Source organism: Polypterus senegalus, chromosome 6 (assembly GCF_016835505.1).
Source record: "Polypterus senegalus isolate Bchr_013 chromosome 6, ASM1683550v1, whole genome shotgun sequence".
NCBI classification, from domain to species: Eukaryota; Metazoa; Chordata; class Cladistia; order Polypteriformes; family Polypteridae; genus Polypterus; species Polypterus senegalus.
In genome coordinates, this window is record NC_053159.1 from 156,074,758 (window position 1) to 156,090,151 (window position 15,394).

The 15,394-nt window shown below is 32.9% G+C and overlaps 1 protein-coding gene across 8 annotated transcripts in view; it reads right to left on the reverse strand.

Annotated features, from left to right (window-relative positions):
* Nucleotides 1–15,394, reverse strand: part of kalrna (kalirin RhoGEF kinase a) — a 758,514-nt gene that overhangs the window by 26,121 nt on the left and 716,999 nt on the right. For all 8 annotated transcript variants that reach the window (XM_039757406.1, XM_039757408.1, XM_039757407.1 and 5 more), the window contains 4 exons: nucleotides 14,991–15,226; nucleotides 14,120–14,370; nucleotides 11,761–11,896; nucleotides 7,892–7,951 (listed from right to left, as the gene is read on the reverse strand). In XM_039757406.1, the coding sequence (XP_039613340.1) occupies nucleotides 7,892–7,951; nucleotides 11,761–11,896; nucleotides 14,120–14,370; nucleotides 14,991–15,226 (683 nt within the window). The remainder of the gene's footprint in view (nucleotides 1–7,891; nucleotides 7,952–11,760; nucleotides 11,897–14,119; nucleotides 14,371–14,990; nucleotides 15,227–15,394) is intronic.

The following is a 15,394-nucleotide window of genomic DNA, read 5'->3' on the forward strand; positions in this document are numbered from 1 at the left end:
TTTACTAAGCATCAATTTCAAATTCATCTTTATTTTTTAAAGCTGTTGCATTTTAAACAGGCTCGGTGTCCAAACTCAAGTGTTGTCAGTTTTAATGTAAAGGACAAAATAAAAAGGTCTGAATTCCTTAAAGTAGCTTTTCTTGTTTGTTTGCACAGGATGCCTTCTCCAATTACTTTTTTTCAGTTTATTACTCCACTTTTATTTTAACATAATGGTTAATAAATTAGTCGCCTCTGATTCCCTGAAACAAGCTTCTACTTGCTACTCTTTGTTTACACTGCAGGAAGTTTGCTGCAAAAAAGAAAAAAAACTTACACTGGCTAAACTGTTGTAATACCTTGTGTAAAGGAGCACTGCAATTAAATTACCATACACCTTAGAAAAGCAGGTGTTGAAAATATATTTTCTTTTGTGAAAATCGGCCGATTCCAGTTGGTGGAACTGGTTGGAACCCTAATAAATTATTATTTCTGGCAGTATTAATATTCCAATTGACTACTAAAGTTTTTATTGAATACATGTTGTGTTCACAATTGTAAGGAAAGACTTTCATGGCTTAAAATTAATTTTTGAACTGAGGGCAAATCTCCCCTATAATTTCTTTAATGTCATAACTTCTTTCTGATGTTTACAGTAGTTTATAAAATTTTCAAGATATCCAGTTTTTCAAATAATTTATTTCCACTATTTTAACTTTAAATAAATGTTTTTTTTTTTTTGCATGTACAGATTTCTACTCATGTTTAGCCAAAAAGCCAGAATAGCTATAGAAAAACTGCAACAGTAGAGTAATATAAAACAATTTACAGATTGTAAAATAAAGCATGCTAAGAAAAATGTGTAATGTGAATTTTTCATCTATACCATACTGTTTTTGCTGTTGGTACTATCATTTTTTGTAGCTCCAAGTCAGTTAAACAGTAACAAGGCTGTAGGTGTGAATGTAGTTAAATTAAGAAATCTGAGATATTTAGTTGAAATATAATTAATATATTCGTAGCCTAGGTGGCACAATGCTGCACAGTGAACAGCAATGCCACTTTACAGATCCAGCATATGAGTGGGCACTGAGATTTTTGCATTGTGTTCAGTGCTGCCAGGGTAGGCTCTTATCCCCAGCTCCTCTGAACTGGAGTAAGTGTGTTTTGAAAACGGCTTGGACCATTATTAATTTGTTAGTGAACATAACACAAATAAATGTAAATTTTCATGTTAAAAGTTAGAATTTGCAGGAATTACTTGATTTGTTTGGGATACCCAGAATCCTGTGCTGAATTTCAAATCCTGGCTCTATATGAAGTTCCTTAGAACTGTGTGTCAATTGGATGGATGGCACAACAATAGTACACGGTAAAAGAAGGACCCCATAAAATGGGTAAGACTTGCAGCTGGCTCTTGCAGGTAGGCTGAGTTATGTAATGACCATTTTAACCTAACATTGTGTATCCAAATATTATTCAAATGAAAGGAGATCATTCAGTCCATCAAGCGCATTTGTTTAGTCAATAGTTTCATCTCATCCAGATACAACATTCTTAAAGGTTGTCAAGGTTTCTGCTTAAAGTACATGTCTCAGTAGTTTGTTCCAGATTTCCACAACGTTTTGAATAAAGAAGTGATTCCTGGCTTCAGTGTTAAATACATTTCCCCTTTTTTAGCTTCTCTTCTGTTGAAGGCTTCTCTCAGCTGAGCAGTAGTGAAGCTACGCAAGCAAAAGAAACGGTGTGTGAAGCATTATAGGAATTTTTCCCATGTTTAATCTAGATGAAATAGTGCTCACTATGTTTTGAGCTTGTATGTAAGTTTAATACATGTTAATGGTCTGCTAGTCCCTCATGGTATTATGCATTTATGTAGCACAATAATTTTAAACAAACACTTGTATGTTCTAAGAGTGTTTTAAACATCCATCCATCCATTTTCCATTCTAATATAAATCATTCTTTTACAGCCCTATTACAGGCCTCATCTTTATTTATCTTATCTATCTATCTCATTCAGAGCTAAATTTAACAATGTACTAATGTGTGTGTTATGCACCATGAGTCTGGGTGTTCCTAGACTTATTTTGGAGAATGAGAAAATATTGAAAATCCATTCTTAAAAAGAAAAAAATATTTAAATGGTATAAATTGAGTCAATTATTTTCATTAGAAATCTGTGATTTTTCATTCATCATTTTAACTTAAACTAAAACATACCTTTATTATATGGTATTTTAGCTATTGCATTGTTTGCATTTTCAGCTTTAAGGAAATAATGATATTAGGGCAGCCGCAAGTAACTTTTTTTACAATCAGTAACAATTTTGTCATAACTGGGAATAGTAAGTTCACTATTCAAAACATTAAAAATTAATATATTATCCCTCATTCTGCACAATGCTGTTTTTCAAAAAGCAAAGGCTTTGTGTGTGTGTGTATAAAAAATATACAATATTATGGGTTGCATTTAATATGAAGTGTAATTTGAAATGTTTAGAAATAACTGACAACAAAAATAGGTGTGCATACATGTTCTCTAATAATTTAACTGATACGTGTGGGTGTGGATTACAAAATTGGTATTGGTTTATTGCCAGTGGTTTGGGTGTAATTTTGTTGATACAATTGTGTGACAGTAGCTGTTACTTAAAATGTGACCAGGGTAGGGATCTGCTTTACTACAAATTGTTTAATTTTCCACTAAAAATACTAAGTTACTGCACTGATCCTACTTCATCCTTTGGCATGATTTAGATATATCTCTATCATGTTCTCACTTAACAATTTCTTTGGTGCATGATGCACAGTGGTAAAGGGTCAGAGGTCATACCTTACTATATAAAGAGTACAACAACTAACCATAAACACTGCTACAGGTGGTGCTTTGCACCTTTTTTTGTTACTGTGATACCCAACATTAACTCAAATAAGGAAAACAAGTAGTCAACATAATATGTATTTGAATGGATTATAAATAATCAGGGAGGCAAATGTACATTGACGATACATATCCACCATCTTATATAACAGCATGAAGGATTGTTGTCCCACCCTGTGCAAGTTTAAGTTTGTGCATTTGGCAGTATTATCTTCTTAGATGAAGTCTAAGCAAAAAGTTGGTATACTTATGAAGTACAGTTTTAATTTCCACCTCTTCAAATGTGTATTTCCTTTCTCAATAAAGTGATGTTGATGTCCATGTGACATATTTAGGAAACTAAGCTGTAAAAAATGTTTTGCACACTAATTTTGTTATCAATGTAATCAATATCAATTAATGGTTGCATCTGTATATTACAATTTCAGTCATCTCAATTAATAACTGACGTACAGTCTGAGTTGTAGTTCTGGTGTTTTAGAACTTTCTTTTACATTCCTGTCACTATCCAATAGAACACCATTTGCTTTAAAAACAACAGTGTGGATTGCAAGTTTAGAGTAATGCAGATGACTGGGGGGTTCTGCATATTTAGAGTGGCTCCCTTGTAATTCAAAATGCAATAGTAACCCCAAGTCCTATAGATCCTGGGCTTAAAGGATAATTTGGTATTGTTAAAGCTGGAATTGTTTCTTCACAGTCAAGGTATATATTAATTATGCAGCTTGAAATTGTTCTAAATTAGAGATGCTTCGATTGATCAGCTGCAGATCGAAATCTCAGATTTTCTCTAAATAAACGACTTGATTGGTGACTGGTGAAAAGGTTGATTACAAAAAACAATATTTTTCAGTCCCTGCTTTTCTAAGCTTTGTGGTATTTTAGTTGCAGTTCTCCTTTATGCAAGGTACTGCAGTAGTTGAGCCAATGCTTTTTTTTCTTTTGCAGCAAGCGTTCTGCAATGAATGAGAGGGGATTTGGCATGTTAACTTTTCCTTTAAAGAAGGTGGAGTAACAACCTGAATAAAAAGTAATCCGAGTCATTCTGTGCAACTAGACAAATAGCAAGAAAAGTTACTTTAAGGAATTCAGACCTTTTTGTTTTGTCCATTAAATTAAAACAGACACAGCTCAAGTTTGGACAGTGAGCTTGTTTAAAATGCAGCAGCTTACACTTTAACTGGAAAAAGAAAAGATTAAGACAAAATTGAAATTGCGGCCTAGTAAACAATACACTTTTTTTTAAAAAATAAATATGTTGTTAGAGAAATGATGAAAATTACTTTTGTTAATTAAGTCTTATTTTAGATAAGTATATTACAGGAAAAAATGAAACAAAATGACAGCTTGTATTTATGAGTAGCATTTTTTTCTGCTATATGTATTATGGATACATATATTTGTACATATTTTATAAAGTATGCATTTTAAGGAAATTTTTAATTATTTTAGTATTTCATGGTCACTGAACAATAAGCCTACAGAATTTCATTTTGTTAATAAAAAATGAACAGTTAACATCTGTGGTCTATAGTTTAATTATAAAAATACAATTTAATATAGGATATAAGACTTCTATTTGTCTGGTTATGCAGGAGATTAGTGTAAAAAGCTTTTTAAAGGAATAAAGAAAAAAAAATGGAATTGGTATCAGAATTGGCTGATCAGGTAGCATGAAATTAGTGATTGTTATGAGCCTTAAAAAACTTGATCGGAGCATCCATATCATGCATATTCCTGTGGTTTAAAATGATGTCAAAATAACACAAATGCAAATGTGAAAACAAAAGCTTTAAAACTTACCGAATAGGTCCACTTTGAAGCAGCAAATGTATTTGATTTTAGAAGGCAAGCCTTCCGTGTTACTGAGGGATGTTAGTGACAATAAAAAATATATAGAAATATATTTTATCACAGATCTTGGTACTATTTTTCTTGAAGTGAGAATATGTTTCTTGTTGTTTTTTTTAGTCACAGTGGCCATTGTGGGTTGAGTTTTGACATTTTCCAGAGGTGTATCACCAAACAGCAGTTGTCGTATGCCTTGTCGTAGTTTAAAGCTGCATACTTTTTTCTTTTCGTATCTCCAGTTCTGTTTCCTCAACAGTTATGTTTCACCATGGCTTTAGCACTGGTCTCCTTAGAATCCGTTTGCCTCAAGAACTTTATTTTCATTCTCCATAATAGTATGACATAAACATTTTTTGGCCATTACTACAAGTAACTTATAACAGATTAAAAAATATATGTTGCCCCGTAGACACTATTTTAAACCACAAGAACTAACATGATACTTTTTAAAAATATATAAAAAAAGTCTTGCATTTAAACAAAATTTCATGTGGCAAATGAATAAATACCACGATAGAGAAAAAATAACTTCGATAAAAAGGTATTCAAATATTGGATGCATGCTACTAAATTCAAAGCCTCCTGTAACATATTGTTTTTCCACAAGCTTTCGTGTTATTACACTGTGCGTCTCCAGCTATGGTTAAGTGTGGGGGAAAAAAAAACACTGGAAACCTTTGAAGCAGTAAATGACAATTGGGAATTCCAATTCTAATGCATTTATTACTAAACAATATAATGTACACTTAAGTGGGTTAGGTCAAGTATCCACAGTTTAAATTTAGATTAAAAGAGTTTATTAAAAAATTAAGCTACATCACAATGTCTCTATTTCTGAGAATTGATTTTTCAATTTAGGGATATTTTGGAGTAACAGACATCCTTTTTTCTATTTTTTTAAATATTTTTTTTATCCATTCATCCATCCATTTTCAGATTAGTCCATATTTAGGATCATAGGTCCCTTCATTCTGTTGTTTTCCATCCCCAGGATGTATTTTATAAGAGTTAAATCTGCACTGTAACAATATGTGGTTAATGCATGGTGTTTGTGATATTTTTTAATAAAAACTTTCCACTAGATGGCAGGATTGCTTCTTTTACTGCAAACAGTGTTAATATTTGGCCGCTGCATTTATCAGTATTTTTTCCAGTATGTAATAATAAGCATATTTTTTCAAGAGATTTACTAATATGATACTACAAATTTTTATTAATTCCAATTTATTAATTTAGTTTATTCTCCTCCAACCTGGTTACTCTAATTCAGTGATGCGGGGAGTCCTATCCTATTCCAGTAGCAATAGGTACTAGGCAGAAATGCTGGATGGTGTGTTAGTCCATCACAAGGTACACTTGATCATATACCATCTTGCACCAGATTGATATAGTCTTGTCAGTCAGCCTAACTTCAGCATTAAACCAGATTACCATAATGAAAAACTCGCTGCGATACATATAGGCACTACCCAGATAATGTATGAAGATTTCAACCCAGGACTTTAGTCTTTACCATCCTTAACATTACACTCTACCTTATTACGTCTGGTATTATTTTTGTGTTAGCTTTAAAAGGTGCCTTATTATGTTCACTGTGAAAGCCAATATATGCAGTCCTGCACTTTAACATTCCTTACAATCATTATTTGTGTGAAAGGCCCTGTATAGACTGTTGATTAATACTATCATCTTTACTATTTATTAAACATTAATATAAATAAACATTTCAACAATTTTGTCTTTGTACCTCATATCATAAGCTTCAAATAAATAATAGAATTGCCATTGAAAGTGCAACATGAAATAATTTAGAGAGCAGGTGTGATTTATTTATGAGAAAACAGTTCAGCTTATTTTCTACTATAAAATCAGGACATAAGTCCCTTAAGGGCCAAGTGTTTTTTATTTAATTTATGTTGCCATTGGCATTTTTGCTTACATCCTGAGAAGCCATACTATTTTTGTACAAAAAAACAGGTTATGAGAACCTCCAATAATCACAATTAGCTGAAGTGTGTGGCAACACTGGATGAGTGATGACAAATTGTGAAACTTCAGCTACTTAATACAAGGTGACATGTGGATGCAAAATACAGTAGTTTTGTAACAGTAAAAGTACAAGCATTCTTAAAACTGACCTTTGTATATTCTGTTAATGAGTCACAATTGTCTCCTTTTGTTATTCTTGCGTTTTCAGTGTTCTGAAATTTTATTTAACTTGAAGCTACCAATATTATATAGTACAATCACTACTACATTGGTTGATATGCCCTGTCATATGAGTGGCTTTGTGATAGTAGATATGAATGTTTGGTATGAAATATTTTATATGAGAATGCTAATATTAGGCCACATGTGCTTTGCAGTAAGGAGACTGTGGAAGATTGTGGGTTCGCTTCCCAGTTCCTCCCTGTGTGGATAGCGCTTTGAGTACTGAGAAAAGCGCTATATACTGTAAATGTAATGAATTATTATTAATAGTAGGCCACATCTGCCAAAAGCATCTTCCTATTTCTGGTCTTCATCTCTGTCCATGCCTTTTATGTCAAGTACCACCTCAAAGCAAATATTACTTTACAGCATAGGTGAAAAAATGTATTATTTCATTCACTGGAAGATTGCAGTTTTATTTGTCAAAGAAAAATGTTCATTTGTTTAAATGTGAAGCATCATTCTTGTACATTGCATTTCTTGCACACCTTCACTGTAAGATTAAAAGGGAGCTTCATATTAAACCGCCAATCTAGAGTTAGTAATTGGAAGTGCTTTGCACATGCATTCTTGTATTAGTTCACAACACACTTTTATAAGAAAACAGAAAAAGAAGCAGTAGGCTAATAAGGTCCCATTGTGGAGGCCCTGCACAGACTAGCTCTGTAGAGAATCAGTTGGGTCAAAAATTGCCAAGGTGGTGGTTATGTTAATGCAATATACCCTAAATAAATAGCTGTTCCCCAAAGAGGAAAGCAGGGAGTGGAATATTGCTTGTTTCTTCTTGATGGAAGTTAACTTTTATGTACCTGAAATCCAAACGCATCCCAAAATGTTATGTTTGTGCAGAGCATCTCCAAAGTGGAACTTTTTAGGAACAATGAAAGGCAACATAAAAAAGGGATTTTTTTTTCATCTTATTGGTCAAGGGCTGCATGCATTATGATTTGATGTACATTACTACCTGCATGCTAGTTTGGGGGTCTAGTTCATCACAATCTGACTCTTCAGAACTGTTAGATCCCTGCAGTGCAGAATGAAAGAAAGCAAAATTAGAGCTGCTGCTACTTGAAAGTGACAGACAATAATAACTTGCTGTATAAGTAAATGGCATGCCTTTGTATGAACTGCTGAAAGCAAAAGAAGAGGAAAAGAAAGATAAATGAGTAGGCTTCTGAAATATGTAGATTATTTAACTATTACTAGTTGCTACTTACTGATGTACAGATTTGTGCAAAACAATCCACAGAATAAATTTCCAAAATATTATTTAATTATGTGAAACAAGATGCAATCTAACATCTATACTTTAGAAACCTGTATTAACAGCCACTTTCTAAACAAGGTATGCACTGCAAGAGGATATTCAGTCAAGTGTCGCTCATTAATTCCTTTTCTTAGAAGAATCAAGTTGATATTGAATGTTCCTTAGTGTTCTGTTATAATCTACAAAGACTGGTTGCTTACATTTACAGTTCAATTACTATAAAATATTATTTGCATAAATGCTAGGTGAACATTTTATACTTTTTTTACTTTAGTTTTTATCCTTTATTGCAATTGTGCTGCTAGTAGCCTTACTGTTTTTTATTCCAACTGAGCTGTTAACTCACAAAGACAGTCACTCTCTCCATCATCATACCTGCTTAATCCAAATCAATATTTCAGTGGTCACATCCCATTCTGGCAGCACAAGACAAAAATCAACAGCAGACTCGATACTAGTGTAACAAAAATAGGAGCCTATAATGATGCCAGAATTTTTAGATTTACCTACAAAGTAAATCAGTGGGTGTGTTCTCTGAGACTTTGGTGGGCTGAGCAGTAAAGGATTTTCTTGTAAATGAAGCACAATATTTAAGCGGCAGGGTAGCTTCAGTGCTTTTGGCACACTATACTAAGCAAGACCCAGGCCCCTCTCACTCACAAAGTAATCATCTTTACAGAATGGAACTCACTGGTACATGGTAAATGTTTAAGTATCGCATTTTAAAGAAAATCAGACTATGCTTTAAGAATTGGCTGTAGTCAAATATCTGCTTATCCATATGCGAAGGATTAGTAACCTGCATTCTGAATGCCAAATATCATCACCAGTTATTGAAAGCTTTCAAATTTTTTGTGTTGTGAATTTGAAAGAAAAATTCTCTATACAAAGAAGTGCCTCCAACACTGGCACAGTCACAGTTCACTCTTAATTCTTCTTGCACTTTCCCCAAACTATATGCCAAATTTTCCTTCTCTTGCCTCATCACCTATCATGCCACAAAGCATATTGTACATCCAACAGTTAAGCCCATACTGTACAGTCATATATTCCTAAACCGCTTAATTCAGTTCAGGTCAGAACCTGAAGTATTTACATTATACAAAAAAGTTTGTTCTTTAATAAGCCTAGGTTGACAATTAGGGGATGTTTTCTGTTTGGTGGTGGACTTTCAGAAGAAAATAAGAGTAGAATAACAAAGAACAGATAGAGCACATCACATTTTAGCTGTGTAATTAAAACATATTGAAGTATGAAATAAATAATTCTATGACTGGGGAATCCATCCATTTTAAATGATTTACACGTTTTTATACACATACCTGAATAATAAGAAATGATCCTTATCTATTTGCTCATTCCATCTATTTTATTGTTGTTTTAGTTTTTATTCGTATAATAATATATTTTTTATTTTCCAACTGGCCACTGAATCAGTACACATTTTATTTCAGTTTATGTTTTTAAAAAAAGGAAGGAGGGCCTGATGTTTATAGCATATAACAAAAACGAGTACATCCCTGGTCACTATCACTAAAATGTTAAATGATTTAAAATTGTATCATCTTTCAGTAATTGTACTAATTTTAAATTAAAATGTAGTGTGGAAATTGGTGTTGCAGTGACTACTAAGACATTGTGAAGGGAATTACATGAAGTCAACCTCTACGGGCGGCATTCAAGAAGAAACCCATTACTCACAAAACCGCATGATTAAACTGCCTAAGAACATGAAAAGAAGCCTGATGAATATTTGTAGGACATCTTTTGGTCAGATGAGACCAAAATAAAATTGTTTGGATCAGAGATTCCAGCTTGTTTGTCATGGACCTGGCCAGGATTACCATAGTCACTGCATAGTACCAACCATGAAACATGGAGGTAGTAGTGTGCCAGTAACACGGATGAATGAGTGCAAAAGGTGTAAAGGAGATTACATTTATAGATGGCACGATGAAGGTAAGTTTACTTACTCTTATACACTGTACTGAATAAAAAGATTTTTTAGTCTTAAAAGAAGCATTGTGGGAGAGGGATATTCTAGCATAATATTGATCTCAAACGCACTGCAAAAATCACACAAAGAGTTTTTAATTTAAAAAAATGTGAAATTATGACCTGGCCAACTACGTCCCCTGACTAGACTTCTGCAGAACACCTCTGAGGCATTTTAAAGCTGTTTAGCAACAAAAGAGCAGATGAAATGAACCATCTGTAAAGAATGGCAGGAAATCTCTCCAAAGATTTGGGCAAGACTGTTGCCATCCATGCCTTGGGGGTTGAATCTGTTATCAAAATTAAAGCACGACAAACAAAATATTAAAAAGATAAAATAATTGAATCTTGAAGGGTGTACTTTGCTTTTGTTGCAGTCACAGACCTTTCATTATTGTTTTATTAGTCGAACATTTCTGTTTTGCAAATTAATCAACTTCATTTTTCTTAGATTTTGCTAAAATCAAGTTTAAATGTTATTAAATCAACAGGATTGTGATTATTTAACATTTTAGTAATATTGACCAAGGGTGTACAAATACTAATTTTTGTGTTACACTGTATCTGCTATCTAATAAATATTCCCTTCTTCAAGATAACAGGTGCTGACTGTAGGGTCTTTGAGTCAAAGAAGGTAAGTATACTGTTGGCCACCTAGACTATACCTTAAATATAACAGAAGAGAACTGGCCTAGCAAGGTTGTTTGTAAATAACTTTTGGATATTTGACTTGGACAACCTTGCAATACTTTACTCTTGATGATGTAGATGGTTTAACAGTTGGCCAGCAATGCAAAAAAAACACACAAACAAATATCATAATAACTCATTTCAGCTTGCTGACATTTGCTGAAACATGTGGACAATTCAAAAATCTGGAACCACATAGAAATATTTGCTAAAATGTAGCATCGGTGTCAGTTTTGTTATCCCGCAACCACTTAATCCATGTTCCTTTGTGGCTCTCCTGTGTCATGCCTGCATAGTGGAACTTGTGATGATAGTGGCTATATCTGACATGTAGTTAAATGAAACAGAATACAAAAACATTAATTATAATAAAGGCAAAATGATTCCAAGTAATTCAAAGATTCACAGCTCAGATGGAATAAAAACCAGCAAACAAATATGATGGTATAAAAAATTCCAAGGCCTCAAATAAAAAAAAGCTCTACAAGGTATTTTTAAAACAATGTAAAAATTTAGAAAAGTCATACTTTTTAAAAGTCTTTGTGGCATGCCTTCAGAACAGTTGTGCTTAGTATAGTGAGAAATTATAAAAAACACAAAACACACATCTGGTTTGTGATCACATTAAGCTGACTTTAAAAATGTGGTAGTCTCTTTTACACTAGCTGGAGTGAAAATGTGGTTTACTTCACAAAACACTTACAAAAATACTAGTATTACCTAGTAATTTTTAACATTGTCTGCTGAAATCAGTGTTTCAAAGCTGGTGAGTATGATGCCCATGCAAGTTATGTAAATAAGTAAATAATAAAGTAGTTAGTGGTTGTAACACGGGTGGAGAGGCAGGTGGCATAGTGTTTCCTTGGTACCTGCTTACTCACTTTAACAGGGACCTTGCTGTTCAGAATTTCCTTGGGTTTACGAAGAAGTCCATTGTCTACCTTTGCTTCAATTTTGCCACCACTCTCCTTTTCTGATCGCTTTCTCATACGTAGGGTGTGCCATGAAAGAGACTTCCTGTTATACCAAAAAACGCACCAGTCAAATTGGGGAGGACAGCTCTTCGTGTAGGATATGGTGAAAGATGAAAGCATTTTTGCCTCCAGTTACAAAGAAATCCACCTTTGCTATTTACAGAAATATAAATTACACATAAAAAACATCTTTCCTACAAAAGAAATTTTAAATTAGTGTAATACATCCGGGAAGAGAACCTTAATGAATAGTACAAAGACAAAACATATTATTAGTTGTGTGCTCTACTTCTACATCTAAAAATAATTTAACTGAACATGGTGAAAGGTAATTTATTATTATATGGTTTGTACAAATTCAGTAATGTAAATTCTTAATCTGTGGTACAGTTTTAAAATTGACACGATACTATGAGTTGGAGCAAACCTACCATTTAGAGTGGAAAAGAATTTCTCTTAACCAGTCTACAAAACAAGTAGACACCTAATGTATTACCATGACAATTTAACATATTGCAGCAACATGTGGTTTAACCAAATATTACTTTGTGGGGTCCAGACAACTAAAAAAAAAGCAGCATAATTCAGTTTTAGACTTTAAAATATCTACTGACAAAAAACAAAAAATGGTCTTCCAGACAGTGTGAGTTTTATATAAAAATATAGACGGGAGTAGTATGTACAGTACTATTATAATTTATAATTAGGTATCATTTAAAAACTGTAAAATGGTCTGGGGTCTGAAGATACTTGCATAGTTTTACATTGATAAATTATGTGGAAATGATTGCTTCTTAAATTTAGATTTTTATAAATATTTTACTTTCTGTCATATTGATCATTTCTTTTAGTGTCCAGACTAAGTACAGTACTATTTTGGTTACTCCTGTAGTTTTGACATTGTTAGGACATTCTTCCATGAAAATATATACAGTTTTATGCTTTAAAGTAGATGATGCTGTAGAAAAAATGTTAACAATATATAAATAAATAAGCAGATAAAGAACACATAACGCAAGTTGGCCTTTACTTTCAATTGGATTTTTCCATTCTAGTTTCCTAAAAAAAAACACTGTGTAAAAAAAAAAAAAAAGTAATACGCATCACAGCATTTTCAAAGAAAAAAATAACCAGATTTAATGTAGTCCACAATTCTGAAAATGGTTCATCATTTAGAAATGGGTGCTAGTGAGTACGTAATGGTTAGCCACAATAGTAATACGCTATGTGTATATAATTTAAATTTACTCTGGGTGAAATTTGAAGAGATCTATGTCTGCAACAAATCCAATAAGTAGAACATTGCAGATTATATAACTAAATTAGAAACAGTATCACTTTCAAACATCTAATAATTCAGATATAAAAATAGCATTAGCTAAGAATGGCTGGAACCAGGTTTATTCTGACAGTAGTTTTTACTGTTTTACTTGAAGTAAAGTATTAAGAGATACTGTTTCCTTTGACACTTTGCATTCTTCTAACATTAAAAAAGTTTCAGTAATCTGGAAATGTTTTGTACTGTACGTACATGTACTATGTTGCCAATAGTTAGCAAATATCACCTTTTAATATTTTTGAGGCAAAACAAGTTCAACTTATTTAGCCTCTTTAAGTCATGCTCATGTTGAAAATTTATTTTACATATTTAAAATAATACAATTAAAATTTAGTTACATTACAGGTACAATGATGAACATTGTGACTATCATTATATTGCACAACCTGACTTCATTAATATGTGAATTTCTTCTTTTTAAATAGTGCAAAAGACTTTTTACAGGAATGTACTGGAAAGAGTCGTGGCAAACCAAACAAAACATTTTTACAGTATACTGTCAACATTTTTCAAAAGAAATAAAAATTAAATAAAAAATACAAGCTGTACAAAACAAATTGCCATAGACAATAACATAAAACCATCTCCTTTTGGAGATTGTGGCCTTTGTACCACATAAGGCCAAATGACTAAAAACCCAAATGAAAACATATTAGAAACATAAAACAGAAATTAATGTCCAATCCAGTCAGTTCCATTTTTTGTAAGATGTTTTCATGAGAGAAGTCATAACTGTCCTACAGTCCACCTATTGTATTTCTTTTTACAAATATAAACAAAAAGGCTGACAGGTATGTCTTCCCCGTTTTTATTCCAGTATTTTACAGTTTGATCCAAAGAATGTGAGGGGGGGATCAGCAGGGGAATCATCTCTTTCATTGCCTCTAATTCCTTACATTGTTCTCAAGGAAGCCAAGTGGCACTTACTTGATGCTTCCATCAGCATTTTCTGTGTAGCTTTTACATATGGGACCCAGAACATATCCTGGAACCCACCCCTCGGCAGCTGGGGAGTGTGTGTTAGCTGGTCTGTAAACCAGGCACATATTCTGTTGATTGCAGGCAAGGATCTGAACCACCTCACCATGGATTAGACAAATTTCATTTTCTTTCAGTGCATTGTAGTCTTGGATTACCATCATAGTTGATGAGGTTCCATTACATCCAGCTATATCATTCTGCAAAACAAAACAAAACATTAAAAAAAGGAAAACTGTTATTATTTTATTTTATTCTGGTTATATACACAGTATAGTATAGCACATTATACAGTACTATATTATTCATTGTAGCTGAAGAATAACTTAACATAAAGACAACACTGACGATAAGTCAGCACTTCTGGCCCATTAATCTAATACGTTGTTTTTTAAGAGATGCAACTCCATTCAAAGGGCATACCCACATGACTGGGGACAGCTTGTTTTTTATTATAGGAAGAGACCTGAGCCCTGAAATTAAACTTGTGTACAAGCAGGAGCAACATATGAATGCTATGTAAAATTGACTGCTTTTTCTCTTGTTAGGTGCACTTACTGTGTGCATTTTCGGTGAATGTAAATCATTGTGCTTCATGTGGTTTTTCATCCTGTCAAGATATTTTATTCAGTAGATGGAGTTCACCATCATTTATTATGAATCCTAAAAGAACTAGTTTTAATTTTTTCCTACATTGGTTTTCTATGTGTTTTAATGTAATAACAGTTAGAATGTCACTCCATATACTGTATGTATATTCCTATGATTTTTTTGGTACTGTTTTTTTTTTTTTTTTGCTTTGTTTCTTTAGCTAACTGACCTTGCTAGTTTCATTCATATCTGCTTGTTTATGGTGCTCAAAGCCAGAGCTTCCATTAGAGGTAGGTATCTTTAAGGGTGGTAGTGATGATGGATGCATCCCAGCTTTTGGAGGTTTTTCTGTACTACCAGGAGCTGAGGAAACAGGACGATTATTGGACCTGCAGCTGCCTTGTGATCTAGTTAAGGAATGGCTACCTGATTCCTTTTTCTGGTATTCAATTGGAGACTGTAAAGCTGCAAATAAAAGAAAGAAATTTCAAAACACTAGACAAAAATTTGATATACTAAGTATTATTTGCTTTGTAAAAAGTATATCTTAAGTATAGTATATAATGTTTGAAGTTTACAGTGCAAATAACATGCATAAATTAGGTTTCTTCATAAAGTTTTCTATTATAATAA